This window comes from Stegastes partitus, unplaced genomic scaffold (genome assembly GCF_000690725.1).
Source record: "Stegastes partitus isolate 25-593 unplaced genomic scaffold, Stegastes_partitus-1.0.2 Scaffold668, whole genome shotgun sequence".
In the NCBI taxonomy this organism is placed as follows: Eukaryota; Metazoa; Chordata; class Actinopteri; family Pomacentridae; genus Stegastes; species Stegastes partitus.
The window spans coordinates 196,654-216,560 of NW_007578399.1; the positions used below are offsets into that span (position 1 = coordinate 196,654).

General features: G+C 41.4%; 1 protein-coding gene and 1 non-coding gene across 2 annotated transcripts; one reads left to right on the top strand and one right to left on the bottom strand.

The window, feature by feature from the left end:
* Positions 1–3,839: 3,839 nt before the first annotated feature.
* nek3 (NIMA related kinase 3) lies at positions 3,840–9,070 on the bottom strand. Its single transcript, XM_008290365.1, has 13 exons — positions 8,809–9,070; positions 8,357–8,450; positions 8,151–8,248; positions 7,984–8,067; positions 7,555–7,622; positions 7,373–7,459; positions 6,464–6,518; positions 6,002–6,202; positions 5,624–5,738; positions 5,276–5,443; positions 5,056–5,187; positions 4,756–4,873; positions 3,840–4,257 (listed from the first exon to the last, which is right to left on the bottom strand). The coding sequence occupies exons 1-13, from the start codon at positions 8,923–8,925 to the stop codon at positions 4,191–4,193; spliced, it is 1,404 nt and encodes a 467-aa protein (XP_008288587.1). The 5' UTR covers positions 8,926–9,070; the 3' UTR covers positions 3,840–4,190.
* A 1,927-nt stretch (positions 9,071–10,997) lies between these two features.
* On the top strand, positions 10,998–11,070 carry trnak-uuu (transfer RNA lysine (anticodon UUU)). The gene has a single exon. It is a non-coding gene; the product is annotated as a tRNA-Lys (tRNA).
* The last annotated feature ends 8,837 nt before the right edge of the window (positions 11,071–19,907 follow it).

Below are 19,907 nucleotides of genomic sequence, written 5' to 3' on the forward strand. Positions count from 1 at the left end.
AAGAGCTTAAATTCATTCTTATTTCTGACACAACAAGAGAGAAAATGAAACTTGTAAGTTCAAGACTGCCAGTTAAATTGAGGAACTGGTGCACATTGTACACCATCAGATTGCTGCCGTCGAGATACAACCACACAGCGGAAAAAACACAAATCTTTTAAATGCTTGATTCATTCAAAAAGTTGTGAAACAGTTGTTTTCAGTGACCTGCACCGAAGCCACGAGAGAAAACTCTCGTCTGCTGCGGCTCTATTATTGGCCCAGAGGAAGGACAGCAAAGCCAGCAGAGCCTAAAGGTGGACCAGCTCATCGGGAGTCAGCAGGCGTGTGTAAGCTTCAAACAATAGTGCCATTTGAATCTTGCAAACGGCCCCTACACCCTGCGTGGAGCCAGCAGTGTCCCACTTCACAGAACCAAGGATCCAAATTTAACTGTTCCTGACCTTTTTTACTTTGAGCCGCTGATGAATTGTGCAGTTCCACGACAAAAACCCTGCTAAGCCACGCCAGTCTCTATTGTCTGATACAGAGCCACAAAACACTGGCAGCAGACAATGGAGGGTCACTGCAGAGGGCTTGAAATAATCATAACAATGACAGCTCTCATATTTATAGTTGCAAAGAGACTCCCAACTGCTGAGCCCAAGTGCTTTGTTATTAACAGGAAGAGCTGCTCCACATGAAGAATAAACAGCACTTCTCTTTACTGGGTGAGTCATGGTGACAGGTTCCATGGTGTACTGCTGAAGACTATACACGCCTGCTAAAAACTCAGCATAGAAGCCGATGGAGCTGTACGTCTAAATCACAAACATGCTGCAAACATGCAACAAGCCGGTTTGCCCCGAATGAGAAAGGAGAATTTTGGTAGAAAATGCCTTTCTAAGCATCGGTAGCCAGACAGAGATCACTGGGTCATCTTGCATCTGCAGAGCTCTTCCTGAGTGAAACTGGGGCGCTCAGAAAGCAGGCCACGAAAACAGGGAGGCAGGGAGACAAAAGGGGAATAGAGATGGTGGCAGATAATGAGCCAATATTTCATCAAGGGCGACGACAGCAGCCGAGGGTCGAGGTGTGTGGACAACGTCCCAAAAAGATAAAATGAAAGGTCTTTTGTGTGTCGTTCGATAAGAGGGGATGTTGCTTGATTGTTTGCTATCGGGTCACCAGGATGAGCAGGATGAAGGACCTCAGATTAGGTGCAGCAGTAACTAGAAAACGCAACTTTACTGTGACTACTGTGTTCATGGTGCAACACAGGATGTTTCAAAATGTCCAAAACAGAAAGCGAGAAGGGAAATGCTACATCACCACGTGTGCCTTGGTGCGTCTTTGCAGATTTTTTTTTTGCACGTGTTTGGTACTTTGCTTGCACGCGAGCTTCAAAACCAGGACAGTGTGGTTGAACTTGCACTTGTACACAAACAGTCGAAAGGTGACGGGTTTCGACTCGGAGGGTGACATGACGTTCTTGCGGAGCATCATTTACGGCTAAGTTTCACCCGGTGGTCAGTAAACTGAGTCATAACAAAAACAGAATTGAAAATACAGATGCGTTTCCACTTTGACCTCTCAAGCTGAACGTTAGGTGTAGGAGTGTTGCGCGGACGCACTTTATTCAAACAGACATTGCTTTTTGTGGCCCATTTATAGCCACTGAGATACAACAGACAGAACTTCACATCCTTCCTGCAAGAGGAAACCTCTGTTCATCTGCTGTTCGGCGCTATGTTTTATGAAGTACAGTAACTGTTCAGTCAGGATTTACTTTCAAGCCAGGTCATGCACTTTTATGCCAGCAGTCAAAGGAGGTGGACAAAATAAAAGAAACAGCTGCAAAAACCACTAGCGCTTTGTTGTAAAGACTTTGAGGCTCCTTTTTATAGTTTTATGGTGATGAATAATATAAAACAAAGGGAGAGAAAAAAAGAAAAGGAGATTACAATGTGGCACACAGAACATAAAATGAAAACTGTTGTTTCATTTTCATCACCCGCTGTGCGTCTGTCGTGAATGTTGGCTAATTTAGATTTCTCATTGCAAGACAAACAATTATTTTGACGATCTTTTGGAGAACTAATTTTCCATTTAGACCAGACTCTTCACAACAAAAGCCTATAATTACCACATAACCTTGTTTGATGTGTGTTAATTTCAAACCAAATAGCAGAAGTTTTTTGACACCTTAGTCTAGGGAACATAAACAGAACTCAGGTTTCAAATAAAATGTGGCAAAATGCTCAATATCAGTGTGTAATAAAGAACTTTAATGAGATAAAAAGTCATAAAAAAATCCTGATTCTGATGAAGAAACATCTAAAATGTGGCAAAAATACTCAGTAGTGTGTAATAAAGAAATTTAATTAGAGAAAAAATAATCTAAAGTCATAAAAGATTCCTGAGTTGATGAAGAAACATCTCAAATGTGGCAAAATACTCGATGTAGGTATCAAATAAAGAACTTCAATTGTTAAAAAAAATCTATAAGCATAAAGAAATTCAGATTTAGAAGAATAAACATCTAATCGAGATTTTAAAAAAAATAAAAATCTGAGTCAGACTTTCTGGTGCTCAAGGCTTTGTCCATTGATGCTTGAAGAACTGAGACCATACAAATTGAATTCCACAAATTCAAGCACCCCAGACTCCTCAGTTCAGCTGTAAAGACATTGTCTTTAGTCCGTCGTTGACACTAGTGGGAGACCCTCCTATCTGCAGGACACAGACCACGATGACGTTGTAACGCTACGCCGCTTTATCTGTACGTCTGCTGAACATGCACATCTTTGGAGGTACGAGGGGAATTAAAAATAATTTTCAAAAGGCCGGGGGGCTGGACTGTGAGCCCTGGATGGGGTTTCATTGTGGCTTCAAGATAAGCGCTGAACTGCAGCCCTGAGCTTCCTCAATAAAATATATCATGGGCAGATATTTGGCCCAAAGCCTCTCGTAGTGTAGCGTGGCGTTCTCCCATCAGCCAATGGGAGGCTGCACTCACTGGAGGGAACTTCGGCAGCTGGATAATCCATCCCTGGTGTGACTGTTGGTGAATCAGCATCGGCCTGGTTTTGTTGACTCAAGGGTCTGTAGTATCTGCATCCTGTTGGGCCCAGACTGTCGTGGGCGAGGCTTGGGTTTTATTCCTCCGTTGCCAAACATGTGGTTGTACTATTGTTTGTCTTCGTTCCGAGCTTTTAATTTGGCAAAACAAAGAAAGCAACAGGTTTTACTTGTTCCCTTACATTACAAGTCTTTTTTTCTCTACGGGGTGCCAACAAACTAGAACATTCACTTAACTTCACATATAAGCAGAACTGGTCTCACAGATTTATCCGACTGCATGTAGTATTTAACATCAGGGCACTTTAATTATATCTGCAGCTTTTCCCAACCGTCCCAGCTCCGAAGGGTTCACATCAGTGATTTCAAACTCCACCTAGTGGTACAACATCTACAGTAGGAGAGACGAGAGCTATCATCTGTGTCTGCACCGTTTTCACAGCACATTCAGAACAACAGCTAAAGGAGGCCAGATGTATGCTTTGTTAGCGTCTCATCAAGAGAATAAAGAATACCAAAGACTGTTTAGTCTACTTTTGATATTGGAGAGGAAACGGGCTTCAAAAGGTGCAGGCGGGCTGAAAACGGTGCGACCCCGTGAAGACCCGGCTTCTCTGTGTCTAATATTTCCTGCTTCCCCCGACAAGCCAAACAGCAGCTTCCAGACGGCCTCAATCTGCTGGGAATGTTATCATTGTTAACCTGAACAGCACACAGCAGATGTTCCAATCAAAAGCGAAACAACACACACACACACACACACATGCATCTCAAGCATCTTAATGTAAAAAAAACTTTTATTGAAAACAAGCTGAGCAACATTCAGTTCAAATCTTAGTGTCTTGTTGCAGCAGTAGAGTTTACAGTGTGATCAAACCACCAAAAAACAAAACATGACACATTAATTATAAAAAAAACTGCCTTGCTGGTGCTGACTGAGCTTCATTGGATTTTTGTAAACATGGATAAACTGTGCAATAAAAATTGGCCCCAAGTTACAAGATCAGAACACGATCTTTTATACATTTAGCGAAATCATTTTGGCGCGCACAATAAGTTAGTGTTTCTAGCAAATGTAAACATGAACAATGAAGGCCTTGTGAGCGTGTAGGCTCAGGAGGAATGAGGCCTCAGTGTTCCAAAAACATTTTCTCCACTTCGTCCATCCAGTCACAAGAAGATTCTTCCTCAAAGTCCCTGTGAAGACGAGGACATACAATACGGCGCATTTCAACTATGTTTTCGTACCAACAGGTCACATATACAAATCATACAAATGCAGCACATTCCACACATTCAACACATATTCATAAAGTGCTCTCTGTAAACATTAATATTTAATATGAATTTTAATGTGAACAATGTTTATTTTGTTTATTTTCATGACTTTGCTGAGCAGGCCATACATACGTTGGATTTTTCAGCCTAAAAAAGTTTCAAAGGACTTTCTTGTTTGCATTTTATTCTTTTTATTCCTACCTCTTGCATATTTTGTTAAAAAAAACTGTAAAATTGCATCTTTCACTGACTTTACATGGAGGTTTAAACCATGCAGGACCACCACTGGAGCAGCACTAAAAACTAAATAAAATCGCCAGCCTTCAGGTATTCCCCTTTTTGTCCTGCTGACACACTGTGTGATCATATAACACATGTTCTCCGTGTTAAAGGCAGCAATGAGCCACGGTTACTTACGTGTCCTCATCATCAGAGCGCGGCTGCAGTCGGTACTCGTCTACCATCATTTCTGGCTCTGGACCGTCAGTCTCATCACCCTGCGGCTGGGAGAGCGGCCCCACCAGAGGGTCATCATCTAAAAAGTGGTGACCACCACCACCACCATCACCACACAGAGAGTTTTATACCATTTACAACACTGACATGCTTCTATTGAGACAGAAATGACCCTTTTAGCAAGCTTATGAAAAGTCTCTAATTTCCAGTAGTTTGTTTTGCTCTTCAGCTCTTATATTAAGAAAGCAGAGATCAACAGACCTCCTTTCTTTATTAAAAAGGTGCTGAAGGATCTCCTCAGCTGTGCCTTCCCCAGCAGACTCAGAATCCTCTCGGGAGGATCCTTCTCCCACCGTCTCCTCTGCCTGCCGTCCTCCGGCTCCCCTGACGCACCTGGAAAAACACGTCAGATGAAATACTTCATTCTCTGAAGTTTACTTTTGTTCATTTCAGGAAATTAAAATTCTGCTGCCTATCATACTTTCATGAGTAGAACCGGTGAGGTTCTGTCCCGTCGATGCCATGCTGTCAGATGAAATCAGGCTGGCATTGGCCAACACCTGCATGACTGTGTCTGACGGTCCAGCAGCCCACTGCTTCCGAGGGCCGGACTCGGTGCTTTCACAGCAGCCTGAGGGAAGCTCCACACCTGCCGTAAAGGGTTGTTTTTTTTGTTACATTCTTTGTTGGTGATAAAAACATTGAAAATTATTTTTTTTTTACAGACATGTAAGTTCGGCAGTTTACACAAATATTCTAGAGATGTGCTTCTCCCACAATCGCAGCTGTTTATCCTTTTTCATGACGACATTATTAACTTTGACTCTACCTTCATATGTTGATGTTTTTATTAAACTCTTCTCTCCCAGAAGATTAGCCACCTTCTGCCCCTCTTCTCTGTTCCATCGACCCGTACGGCTCCCCTGTTCCTCTGTCACTGTGGCCTGTAAAGGATTCAAAGCGCTGCAGTAAATCAAATACATAACATGAGCTCTGCGACCATCTGAACTAACAGCAGCTTGTCAAAGGTCAGATTCCACATAGGGTTACCACAGCTGGGGAAGTTGTGTAAGAGCTTAAATTCTCACAGACATTGTGTCTTGTCAGTTTGTCGTTCTGATGAACAGGCAGCCATAAAATCACTTCAAGTTCAGCTGATTGAGTAACAGTCACCATGCAGGAAGCTCATGTTTTTTTTTTTTTTTACTTGTGAGGGCAGATGTGTGCGCAGGAGTCTGGAAACCCGGTGAGAAGTCAGGATGGTGTGCAGGGACGGCCGGTCTTTTGGGTTGGTCTTAAACATCTGCTTGACCAGGTACTGCAGCTCGTAGGGCAGGTGGTTGGGGAGGGGAGGGTACGCGCCCCGACACACCTTAAGGATCAGGCTCTTCCAGCTAGATGCCTGGAACTGAACACATAAAGTGAGCTGTGAGAATCTCTGAGACAACAAACCGCGCTGCAACATCTGAGCCACAAAAAATACACAGCACATAATCTAACTCAGCTGAAGACACTGGGCCTCCATCATTTCACAACAATGCCTTGCAGTATCTCACTGTGCTGTAAGATGACAGCAGCAGTATTTTACACAATGATTCATTGACAGTATTTGGAGAGAGGCCCGCGGTCAAACCCTCGGTGCATGGGAGTGTGGAGGAAGGGGAAGTACCGGGTGTCGCAGGGTGCAGAGCTCGTAGAGGACGCATCCCAGAGACCACACATCACTGGAGAGCACAGAGAGATAGATGTGGTTATTCATTTGCACCAGACACTTGTCACAAACTGGCACAGTCAAAGAGATACAAGACTGGTTAACCCACGCGTGAGTTACATAACCGCTGCAGAGCCGAGAACTCAGGCTGTCTTAAAAGCGCCATGTTGCTGACACGTTTATTGACACTTCAACATCCAGAACTGAACAGTTGGCCACTGAAGAGCCTTGTGTTCATATCTTTTGTCAGAAAATCAAGCCTGGAGAGAAACTCTAAGCAAGCATGGGAGTTTAGGAAAAGTCATAGATGTTTTTGTAGCTTTTTGGAATAAAATGCATGTATAGTGTTTCCTTGGAAACACTTTAAATGAAAAGTGTCAGTGCTCATTGGAAAGGATCACACACAATAGTTCTGCATGTCGTCTGTACGTTAGCAAAGTGTCACATTGTCTGCAGGTGATCTTACCTTCAAAATGACACATTATATACATATATTTCTATGTACCTTCTGATATATAAAACTATGTGGTTGGGATTTTTTTCCAATTATCTGCATATCTCTCTGGTCTGTTTCTTGTCCATGCAAATATGCACAGTCTGTTGATTCCTTTGTAAATATTTGTAGAGTAAATATTCATCTACTAGCAACGTGTGTTCCTCGGCAGTGCATTGTATGAATAATATGTACTTACATATTTGCATTTTTCTGCTCTCACGCATGTTTTGCTTTAGCTATTAACATTTCATGTTTGCAGTGACAAACAGTTTCCCACAATGACACTGATCTGTAGTTAATAGGAATTCAATTCATCCTCACATTGTTTAATAGAAAACAGAGAAACCAGTCAAACAATCACAATAACATACCTCTTATTGTTGTATGGCTTGTTGTCCCAAATTTCTGGTGCCACATAATATGGCGTCCCAACATATGTGTGAGCATAAGCCTTTGAGCTGCAACACATTTATATTCAGAGTTCAAGTATAACAGACATAATTGAAGCACCAAGCATTAAATTTAAAATTGCAAATCTTTTCTCTTCCTTTACCTGTTAAGAATACACGCAGAGCCAAAGTCTCCGAGCTTGATTGTCCCATTATCTGCCAGGAAAATGTTCTGGTTAAGGAAATGAGAGAGAAGTGATGATTTAACATGAAGCAAAAATAAAAAATAAAAATAAGAGCAGCCAACTATGGCAAAATGATGATATTATGCAGAAATGGGAGATAATGTGATCTTATCTCGATCAGCAATTTCATCATTGTTCATTCTTTCCCCTGCACTCACACTGATGAGATTCTATCAACATGCAACCAACCAATAAACTAAATAATTGACTTCTTGTTCTGACTCAGAGGACAAACATAAAGGAGCCTAAATTAAACAGAAGACGCACTAATTAAAAGACAGTGTTTGCACATTATTTACATGAAATCCATGAATAATTCTAAATTATAATACCAAGACTCCACTATACCTTGGACTTCAAATCTCTGTGCAGAACTCGCTTATCGTGGATATGCTTTGCACCTGCACACATTTGAGCAAACCACTTCAAGATCTGGGTAAAGAAAAAATAGATTTCAGTGAAACTAGTTTTTAAGAAATTGGGAACAAAGTTTTGTAAAAACAGTCAAGGCCTACATTATCAACGCTGAACTGGGTAGTTTTCTGCTGCCGTATCCTCTGTAGCAGATCTCCTCCGCTGCAGTACTCCATAACAATGCATAGGAGGTCATCAGCTGAACAAACACAATCACATTTCCTATTATGCAACGCAAACAATTATAACGGTATGTCCCAAAATAACTTGTAATAACTTTTAAAGGTTGCGTTGCCCATGTGATTACCTTCGAATGCCTCCCTGAAGGCCACAATATGAGGATGTTTCATTCTGGACAGCAGGATGGCTTCTCTCCTCGAGTTCTCCAATTTGGACTGATTCTATAAAAATGCAAATACAAGCATGAATGCGTTCTCTTTTCTGCAAAACAAACAGCCTCCATGTCTCAATGTGGGCAGTAATCTGGTTGGTTATCAGCAAAACACAAACAACATTTCCATATCTGGATTTCATGTCCAACCTCAGGCTATAACATCACAGTTTGGATTCAAATATAGTCTGTAGACTGTTTGTTTCTCCATGTGTCCTGTCGAAAATCATCATATTTTAATGTTTATTTTAATATTTCTGCATTTTTATCATCATGATTACGTGGCTGCATTGAGGGGATCCACGTCAATTCCTCATCCCACCACACAGGTGGGAACAAAGCTACAGTATGTACACTATATTACGTACCTTTGGCAGCTGGATTTCTTTCACCACATATTGTTCCTGACTGCTTTTACATCGGACCAACACAGCCCGACCGAAAGAGCCTTCCCCGATGACTTTCAGGAGTAAGTATTTCTCCATCGTGCCTCTTTATGAAGCACAAAGAGAGACCACAGAGGTTTAAAAACACGAGCCACGAGAGACTAATCCCCTGGAGGCGTCACTTTACATTTTGTTTTAGCCCCCCGTGTTCACAATGAGACTTTTACAAAGCGTACAACAGCGAAATGTACCAAAATATCCTCCACCTGTACCGGTGTCGCTTGTTTGACCGCCACTTCCTTATTATGGTATGACGTAGGTGAGGCGCAGCCGCACTGCGCGCCGCGGCCGCAAGATGGCGGCAGATCCCAATATCTAAATATTGGATTAAGTCTCGTAATGAAAGTCCCCCCGCTGACCGTAATACTGTTAGAATAATGTATTCTAGGCGTGTAATGGTTTCATGGTGGTGTATTATAAAAGTATTATTAGAAATGTGACAATACACTTTCCAATTTGCATTACATTTTCAGTTCATTAAATGCTATTATAATTGTGTGTGTGTTTTTTTGTTGCCCTTCCTCTTTGACTAACCTGTTCAGAAGATTAAATTCTATTTTGAAAAGAGTTTGGGACAGCCCAGATTTCTTCTTATATTAATTTAACAAAAAACTACACTACCAGGTTCATACAGACCATAGAGTGTGTATATAATACAAACAAGCGGTAAGTTTACCAAATAAGCCAGGCTTATTTCAGAAAGTCTGACTTATTTCAGGTTATTTTGGTTCCATAAACCTAATTCAGCATAGTTCCAGCTCTGTCACTCCAGGCTGTATATGCTGGCAAATGTAGCTGGTGCTGAGCAGACTAACTGTAAGACTCATCTTGAGTTGATGCATAGCTAGAGTTCCTGCACAGCCAGACCATTTTTGCAGGACAGAAAAGTCTGGCTGCACCTCATTATCACAAAATAGAATGATTTTATTTGCATTGCATGGTTTACAACACAATAAAGCAACAGTTTGGTCAGTGCATTCACACAATTGGACAACAGTGTTTAAAAGAAGTTCAGTAGGAAATGGTCAAAAATGAAAATGTAGTAAAAATGTGTACCAACTATAAAAACAGATATAGCTTGTTGTTGTAAAGAAAGCATTTTTTGTGCATTAACATCAATGCAAAAAAAAAAAAAAAAAAGGTGTAACTCATGTTTCACTTCTGGATATCTGACATTTCTGAACATTTACAGAAATAGAATGACTTGGAGTAGCTCAAAAATGTACATACAGTTGTATATGAACATATGTGCAGCTTCAGAATACAAATAAAAAGTGCGTTTGCATGGAAACATGAAGATTCATTTTGCTGAGACGGGGAAAAAAAACTAATCCCCTGCTGGTATGTATTTCTTTAAACTCGAGTCACAATCGTATTAAGAGCAGCAAAGCCAAGGATGCAGCAATGGCATCCCCTCAAACTAGTGGCTGGGGAATTGTTCTGGTGGAACATTTACATGCAGGGAGGTGAGCTCTGTCCCCGAAAGGGCAAATCCACCAAAAAAAAAATAACAGGGCTGCCTTATAGCATGAGCCAAATCCTCGGCAAAACTTGAGATTTTCAGCGTGTAGGGTGCTGTTGTTGTTTCCAGCAGTGAGGGGGATTTTGAAAAAGGTAATACATAGAGAGTGGAAAGGGAAGAGAAATGCATTTGAAATGTGCCCACAATGGCAGGTTTATACTCACAATCTACACTCAGCGACTCAGAGCAAAGTTCCTGCAACCTGAAAAAAAAAACAGACCCCAAAGTGGTCCAGGTCAGTAGTACTGGTGATCTTACTCTATACTGACACTGAGATGGGCTAAGAGAAGCTCTTCTTCTCACAGAGCTATAAAATAAACAATCCTTTTCACGGTGGAAAAGATAAAGTGATGGCCATGACAGAAAAGTAATGAGTTGTGCCTGAATGTTCCACGCTTCCGCAGTAATTGCTCCACAAACTGCCACCGGTCGCGCCGTCATAAATGGTGACATTTAACACTAATCGGTTCAAAAGGTTGGTGACCTTCAAACACAGGCCAAAGTGATTGGTTGTCACTTAAGGCCAAAATGGAAATAGAGCGATGCCATTGGCTGAGACGAAATGACCTCGCCAGGAAGTTTCATCAGAGCCCGGATAGCTCAGTCGGTAGAGCATCAGACTTTTAATCTGAGGGTCCAGGGTTCAAGTCCCTGTTCGGGCGTGTGTAGTTTTAAGTTGCTCAATGGTTAGACTGGAAGTGAGGTCAGTGCACTTGTAGACCACAGGGTATAGTCTGGAGCAGACATAATGAATGGGCTCCTGGTTCGACGCATGTAAATACAGTTTAACAAAAGTGTTTCAAGGTGAAGCAAGTGCCTCTTAAAGAAAACAAAGTGCAACAACACGATAAAACTGACCCACACTTAACATTTAGCAGAACAATGTATGAGTGTAACTTTACAACTCATAAATATTACATTCAGGATTACAGTAACAGGACAGAGGACATGATCTGGGTCTACTCATGAATAAAACGACTACACTTCTCCTCAGATGTGATCTATTCCATCACTCATTATTGCCCGTATCTATAAGCTTTAAAATCTAATTATAAGATGATGGTGATATTTTAAAACCAGCCTGGACGTTGGCTAATATTTGTTTCATTACCGTCTGCTTCTTGCTCTTTGGCAGCACTCTGGTTGGACCTATCGGCAAATAGTCTTCCACAGGAGGAAAATAAAGGCAATAATGAGGTAAATATTGGACACGGTACAACAGATTGTTTACAGCTCCTGGATTATGCTGCACAAGCTGTTTGGGGAAATGTGGTGGACAATTTTTGTGCTTTTCTTGGAGTGCCTCATTTAGTTTGGAAAGACGCCCTGTACGAAGCCTCAGCGGAGCTCCTACTGATAAAGGAACGGGGGGCTGGATACAGTTTGGCTGAACTATTTCTTAAGGCAAGATAGCAACAAAGGGCTTCTTATTTTATAAAATTGCTCATCATCTCAGAAGAGGAGCCTTTAGTTGGTGATATTTATGAGGTGAAAAAAGTAGAGACGCAAAAAAATTGTGAAAATAAAAAACCTACAAAACACTTTTTTTTTTGTCTGTGACCCAAGAACCAATTAGTGTGTTTGTTTGTCAGCCGGGGATTCAACCACAGATTTAATATTCAATTTGCGAGGTGATAGGGGTGAGATGAAGATCATGTTTCGACAAGAACAGGCACCGATGTAGGTGTTTGTGTTGCTGAGAACACATTGAAATGCAGCCTCGTAACATATGGTGTGAGTCAGACTCTGTGACTCTTCCCGTTTGTGCTGCTACATAAATGACAGTTGACAGACGTGAAGCAGCTGTGAGGCAATAAACACTGAAAATAAATGACAGTAATATCATCCAAGGTAGAAGTTGCTCAATCCTCCATGGGCCAGCATAGTATATAGACATTTCTACAACTTATTTAGCGGTTTTTATTGGTTTTAAAGATATCTACGGTTAATAATACAAACAAAAGTTCATATGGTAGCTGGGTAAGTCTCAGACTCCTGGGGCTATGATGATTTGAGGCCTGAAAACAGGGTCAAAGGCCACAAAAAGCAGATAAATCCTGCACGAATTGCTTTTTTTAAATGTAATATATTTTAAAAGAAAGTTCCCCGTGTCAAAATCCGTCATTTTTAAGCCTAATTTAAATTTTAATGCCTGATATTTTAAGCGAAATACATCTCTTTTAGCATAAAAAATCTTGATGTCCTGCCAATCTAATTTCTAAGAGAGGCGTACATCATCTTGAAAGCCATCAAACGGGGACGGCTGGAGATCCACCATCCATTAGAGACCCATTAAAAACAAGAGAAAGATATAATACCTAATACTTAACTATAAAATAATAATGCGTTTGTCCATGACAGAGTGTTGCAATACACTGTAACAACATTGTGACACTTTTTAGTGCACAAGACAAACTGAGACATGCAGCAGTAAATCTTCAAATGTCTACCCCGTTAGAAATGAGATAATTAAAACAGCCTAAGCTACGAAAAAACTTTTTGATGTTCATTGATATAAGCCAGTTCGCGGAGGAAACATTAAAGATATAGCCTGGCTCCAAAACCACTGGATCACAGCCCAGATCAGAAAATTGTTAAGCAGTTCAAACAGAATGAATTTAAAACGAAATGGATGAATTCGATCTGATAATTCGGGCATCAAAGAAGCTAAACTATATTCGTGTGAGTGAAGCTGCTGTGTGGGCAGCGAAGGTCACATTCAAAGTTTACCTGAATTTTAAGGTCCATTTGAGCATCATAAACAAAGATTTTTATCACCGTCCTCAACCCTCAGACCATGATGCTGATCCACAAGATAATTATCCTGGATATTGTCACCTTGTCCCTCGTTCTCGGTTCATTGTCTTCACTGTTGTTTATCGGTTTATCCTTCACAGGGTTTGAATTTAGATCGGCCTGTCTTTTTTGCTGAGACAGCACATCCCAAAACTCAGATCCTTACAGGGGTGTAAAAAAATAAAAAAAACTCCTGCATTCAAAATCCCACTGAAGTAAAAGTACACATGTATGATCAGCAAAATAAAAAATATCAAAAGTCCAAGTCTCTGCATAAAAATAGTCCCTGCAGCTGATAGATTAATACTGATGCAGGTGCTTTGTTCTTCCAATTTGTCTTTGCTTATTCAGTCATTTTGTTTCTAATTGCTTTAAATTTTCTTTCTCTGTTTTAATTAGTGCCTTTCAGAAACACCAGCATATTGAAGCCTCGGTGGACGCCTGTGAAAAACACCCAATTCCTCATATGCAGTTTAAGTGGATGGTAGTATTTACTGAGCTCATATTTGTCCAGGGTTCTCATTAAAAGTCTGCTTGACATTTTTCAGTCATTTTAAAGGAGACAGACGGATTACAGATCATGCTTTTCCGAAATTAAGATCAGAGAGTAGTTTCATGATGAAATGTTGACTATCAGATTAAATGTTTATGCTCTATTATACGAGATAAGGCTGAAGTATTGTGTCGTGCATGTTGTTAATCAGCAGTATGATTAGTGCATAGTGTCAGTGGGGGAAAAGGACAAAAAAAAAGTGAAAGGAAAGAAAAAGGAAGCATGTAAGGGGAGATATTTGTTTTTCTTTGCTTCTCAGAGCTCCGAGTTGTGCTTGACTGTAATAAATCTAGATTATATCTCCGTAATATGGTTTTGGAAGTCGTCACTGCTGGTTGATTAGGCAGTAATGACAAGCAAATCAAGTGCTGGCTGGATTTGATGTTGGTGAAATTTAGAGACATATGAATATAAAACAAATAACATTTAATTCAAATTACTGAAAAATAAATGACTGAAGAATGAAAGGATGGTAAATAAGATTCCAGGTACTAATGTAGATTTCTGTGGTTTTAGTTGGTTTTATTTCTTGCTTTATGTTCTTGTGTGTCTTCTGCGTTTTATTACCTAACTTCATTGTTTTTCTCCCTCTGTGTTTGGCTGCTCCGGTTAGTTTCACCTGTGACTTGTGTCCCGATTAGTCCTTTGTGCATTTATACTGTGTGTATATTGTTCTGCGTCTTCCTTTGTCTCTTTGACTTCGTCCTGTTTAGTCTTCTGTCTGCAACCTGGATTTTCCTGTTGGAATAGCTGCCTGTTCTCCACCTGTTTGCCTCCTTCCTGTTCAGCCATCTCATGCTTTGCTGCCTGGATTTCTACCTCATGTACCTCGTACTGGTTTGTGTTTTTGTACATGTGGGTTTTTTTTTTTGCTTGGAATTAGTTTAATTAGATTGCACTTGGACTTTGTGGACTTTAAATTTGGTTTTATCCCTGGATCACCAGCCGCCTTCTATTTGTTTCACTAGTTACTCTTTATTAAAGTTCCTTTTTTTTGTCTGCCATTGGGTTGTTTTCCGGATTTCCCTGTGACATCTGTACTTGTGGGCTGCACGGTGGATCAGTGGTTAGCACCGTTGCCTCGCAGCAACACCGGTTCACATCCCAGTGAGGACACTGGGATCTTTCTGTGTGTTCTCTGCGGGTTCTCCGTCTTCCAGCTTCCTCCCACACAGTCCAAAAAACATGTTGAGGTTAATTGGTGATTCTAAATTGTCCGTAGGTGTGAATGTGAGTGTGCTTGGTTGTCTGTCTCTAAGTGTAGCCCTGTGATAGACTGGTGACCTGTCCAGGGTGTCCCCTGCCTTCACCCTAAGTCAGCTGGGATAGACTCCAGCTCCCCCACGACCCTAGTGAGGATTAAGCGGTGTATAGATAATGGATGGATCTGTACTTGGGATAAATGCTGCAATTTGTATTAAAGAAAAGTACCACATTTACTCACTTGCTGGGTTAAACACAATATGCATATCTGTAAAAATAACAATCATCTTCTCTTTGCAGATGACATTAAACAACTCAGAAATTTGTAAAGCAACTAGTAGCTAGACTGATTGGTATAGTGAAGTAAAATGTACAATAAATGGCTCTTGTATATTGCAAAAAAAGAAAAAAAATAGCTGCACAGTAGCATCAAAGGGAAGCACTCAAAGTAATTAGTTGCACCTCAAAACTGCACTCAAGCAGCAGCAGGTGAGTAAACGTGATGTTTTCCACATCTAAACAATGGCATTGTGCATCAGCAAAACCTTTCAGGATGCCATGAACTTTATAGAAATTAGCTGTGGAAAACTTCTGCAGCAGTTTCAGGAACCTTCACAGCACAAATCAGACCTACAGTGACAACATGACCTAATCAAGTCAAACCCTGGAGCGCATCGACGTCTGAACCCGCGTGTTCTCCGCAAGAAAGAACGACTCTGATCATTTCGGGGATGATGAGGGAAATGGAAAATGTTCTACTGCTGTGAAAATTAGGTTCGTAATATAGACACATGATTGGAAGAACGAGGATAATTTGAACAAATCAACATAAACAGAAATCAGTAGCTTAAAACAAGATTGGTTTTTGATAGTGTCGAGAGTTACAGCAGTTCAGATTATAGAAAACTATGCATGAGTTTCCAGGTTTGCTAAAAAAAACAAACATATACAGTATATATTCATATTTTTTTTAAAAGATAGAGTTACTTTTAAGCTGCATTAATTAAATTCAGCAACTAGAACATCCTTAAAATACAACGAAATACCAAAAAATACTGGTAAAACACCATATATTTTCTCTTGCTGGTGCCTATGTACAGACATGTGACAATGTCCTGAGGTACTATTCTTGCCCTCAGGGACTTGTGTAGTATTTCGGGACCTTTACCACAGGATTGTACCACAGACGTCTCTGAGTACCACGAAAATGCCAAGGGGGAAAACTTTACAGGAGCATAAAAAATACTGGAGGAAGTTGACTCATGGGAGAGCGTTTCAGTCCTCACTTGCCCTTGACAAAAACACTGTGCTCTTTTAGCTGCTTGATTTCCAACTTCTTCTCTGCAGACACTCACTAATTTTGCGGTCTGACATTTACTGCCGGTCAGGTGGCGAGACAACGTGCTTCCTGGAAGTTGTTTGTGACGAATCTTTGTGAGTTTATCTCTGTAGACAATCTTTTTCACATGATATCCCGAAACATATTGCAAATTTAAACCCTTTCGAACAAAAAAAAGGCAGTGAAGATTAAAGAATCAAGGCTGTGTTCTTAAGGAGCTTGTATTTTCCAGAGACTGAAATCCCACCAGTGGCAAGAGGAGCTGGGAAAAAAATGGATTCGCTTCATCAAAAGGCCGCTGGGAAGAGCTCAGCTGGGATGGCATGTTGGGGAGGGGGACAGGTGAAGCACTTCATGTGACTGGCATCTTTAACATAGGAAAATAGGTTTAAAGCAATTTAAAACAGCATCACAACAGCAGCATATTTGAAATCCGTTGCTCGCAAGCGCTTGGTGAAGGATAAAAGAATCAGCGTGTTTCTCCTGGGAAGCTTGTGTACTGCAGAGTGTTGATAGCAGGGTTGATTACACCGAACACAACTTCGGTGTTGTGACAATTTTCAGATAGGCGGCTGGGAGAACGCTGCTCTTTGCATCTTCTCTGCGTATAGCTCTCATTAAAGCAGGTTTTCCATATGGTCTCTGGAATGTTTGCACTCTGTTGGTTGTCTGTTGCGCTCAGTCTCTATATGTGGTTATGTTCTGAGCAAAAGAAAAGGCTGAAATAAATGCGGTACAACAGAACCTCGCTCAGCGTTTACTGAAAACGGTGCCATTTCTGCAAGCCTCGCCGTGCTGTTTCTTTATGCCTACAGATATAATTTCAGATCTTTGGTAATTTGTGAAGCTGTACTTTTGGTCTTTAGGAGCTATAAAGTTACTGTCAATGGGTTTGGAAACACTGCCAGCTCAAACTGCCAGAGTTTGAGCTTCAATTGAAGGCGCTTGAAAGGCGATGCCAACCTGCATCCTACAGTTTCTCATTGATGCGGCACACAAGGAAGACATCTGTCGGAGGAAACCAAAGCTTTCTCACTCCTCCTCCTCTCCTCCCATCATTCAGTGCCAGTCTTCTTTTACCGGAAAAATAATTAGGAGGAGAGGATGAAATGAAGCAGGGAAGAAGAGGAGGAGCGAGGCATCGTGGAGGTCATCTGAGATTTGGATGTTTATCTCATAATGAGAAATTGACACATTATTGATGAAGCGGTCGCGACGTATAGCCGACAGGTTGATTTTATTACTCCAGTCAGAGAAAGTCAGTCACATTTCTTCTGAAAGCGAACAGAAAACAGCGACTTTAATTGAGCCTGGCAAGAGGTGCAACTTTTATAGAGGGCAGCGCTGAAGTTGTCTTCTGTCCTGTGGGATTTACAGCTCATAGTAAATAAATAGGGGGAAAGTCATAAAATGGATATCAGCGAGGAGCTTTCATCCTGCATACAGATGAACCTCGTCCCTCTGAGGTTTGATCATCACATTTTGGCCAAGCACACTCATTTTAAAACCTGTCGAGGGGGGGGGGCTTGAAAGGGCACGTTATCTCGATAAAAAAATCACCAGAATGAGGCCATTTATCAGCCAGAAACTGTAAAATTGTTGGATTTTCAACTTCCCTTTTAACGGTCCTGGAGCTACTCAACTGTGACTTGCTGTTCCATCAGGAAAATGAAGCAAATCTGAACTTAAACTCCTCATATTTCTCCAACGTCACCGTTTCCTACGTGTCTCATTTTTAAAAAATGTCAAAAATAGAAAGTTTGCTCAGTGATGACCAACAATCATATAAAACATTTTCACTTGAACTGCAGGATGTGTAAAGCAGAGGAAGAGACAAGTATGGAAGCAATTAGGAAAGACTAGGAGAAAAATAACATATACTTCCATCCATCCATTATCTATGCACCGCTTAATCCTCACTAGGGTCATGGGGGGCTGGAGCCTATCCCAGCCGACTCAGGGCGAAGGCAGGGGACACCCTGGACAGGTCACCAGTCTATCACAGGGCTACACTTAGAGACAGACAACCAAGCACACTCACATTCACACCTACGGACAATTTAGAATCACCAATTAACCTCAACATGTTTTTGGACTGTGTGGGAGGAAGCCGGAGAACCCGGAGAGAACCCACACTGCACGGGGAGAACATGCAAACTCCACACAGAAAGATTCCGGTGCCCCCACCGGGACGCGAACCATCTTGCTGCGAGGCAACAGTGCTACCAACTGCGCCACCTTGCAGCCCATAACATATACTTGATCAGTAAGAATTAATTCAACAAGGAAAAAAAAAAGGTATAAGAAGAGGAACGAGCCAGGAAGTTGGTGAAAGATACATTTAACATGGTGAAATTCAAGAGCAGCGTGAAGAAAGACCTAATTTGTTAAGGTTGTAAAAATGTAAGTAGTAAAATATCGAGCATGCAGAGCTACCATTTTTTCCCACTATCGGTAACACCTGCGGACACTTGGAAAAGTGATTTATGGCATTTTTTTTGTACTGTGCTGCACTGGAAAGGTTTTTGACTTCTCTCTACTTCAAGTCACGGCGATGCTGTTTCCAAAGAGGTGCAGGATTTTATGGAGAAGTGAAAAATGAGCCCACAGTGAGGAAAAAAATGTGACAAACCCACACATGTGATTTTAATTATTCTGGCTGATTAGACCCGTTCTCAGGACGGTGTAACATCTCCCAGACTCTCCTGCCTTCTGTCGCTTTCACATGTTAGTGCGTCGGACACATAAAATCATTTCCACCGGTGACGTTTTGGCAGGAAAAGCACAGGTGTCACGCTGTCATTGCTTACCGGAACACCTGAATGCAAATGAGCCATCGCTAATGTTATCGCCTGTGAAAATACCCGCCGGCCTGTTCTGGGGTCCGGCGACCTCACGTAACGAGCGGCAGAGCGCCACCTGCTCTGAACCCGAGCAAAGGTGGAATCAGGCAGGATTGGAAACACCTGTATTTGTGTGCACATACATGGTCTTTAAAAGGCAAACAGCGGCACAATTAATATTGAGCAGACATTCACCCTTGCTCAAATATGCCCTCCCAGTATGGGCTTTACCTTTTCCTGAGAACAAACAAACTGCTAATTTAGAAAGCCCGCTAACCACTGCCTCCCTGCATCCCTGGGGGTGAACCAGTGAACCTTGAGCTGTAATCCATCTATCCCTGTCTGTGAGCTTTGAGCAACAGCCTCTGATCCTCTTTGCTGATGCGGTTTGTCTGTCGTATTTTATCACGAATTCCCTTCACTTCTCCGTCCATATTAACAAGGTAATTGCCAGATCTCCAAACGCAGACGTTCGCAGCTAATTGGCAGTTTTCCTTTAAGTGGAGCGGGGACTGGGGAAGCACAGTGGGCGACAAAGAACAGAATATGTGATTGGGATTATATTTTAAATCAACACGATGGAGTCACTTCAAAGCGCTGGGTCCAAAACACTTCCTGTGTTTGTCTATTCAAAATTTGTATTTATTTTTTTTGGCATTTTTGCCTTTTGATATTAGATAAAGAATGAAGATAGATAAGAAATGCGAGAAAAGAGAACACCATACTGTCAGGGTGCCAGGTTTCAAACCAGGGACTCACTACTGA

Coding starts and splice junctions, on each gene's coding strand:
- nek3 (XM_008290365.1), bottom strand. CDS start 8,925: ATGGAGAAATACTTACTCCTGAAAGTCATCGGGGAAGGCTCTTTCGGT. Junction 5,739..6,001: donor GCACACATCTGCCCTCACAA/GTAAAAAAAAAA, acceptor AATCCTTTACAG/GCCACAGTGACAGAGGAACA. Junction 4,258..4,755: donor CGCTCTGATGATGAGGACAC/GTAAGTAACCGT, acceptor TCGTCTTCACAG/GGACTTTGAGGAAGAATCTT.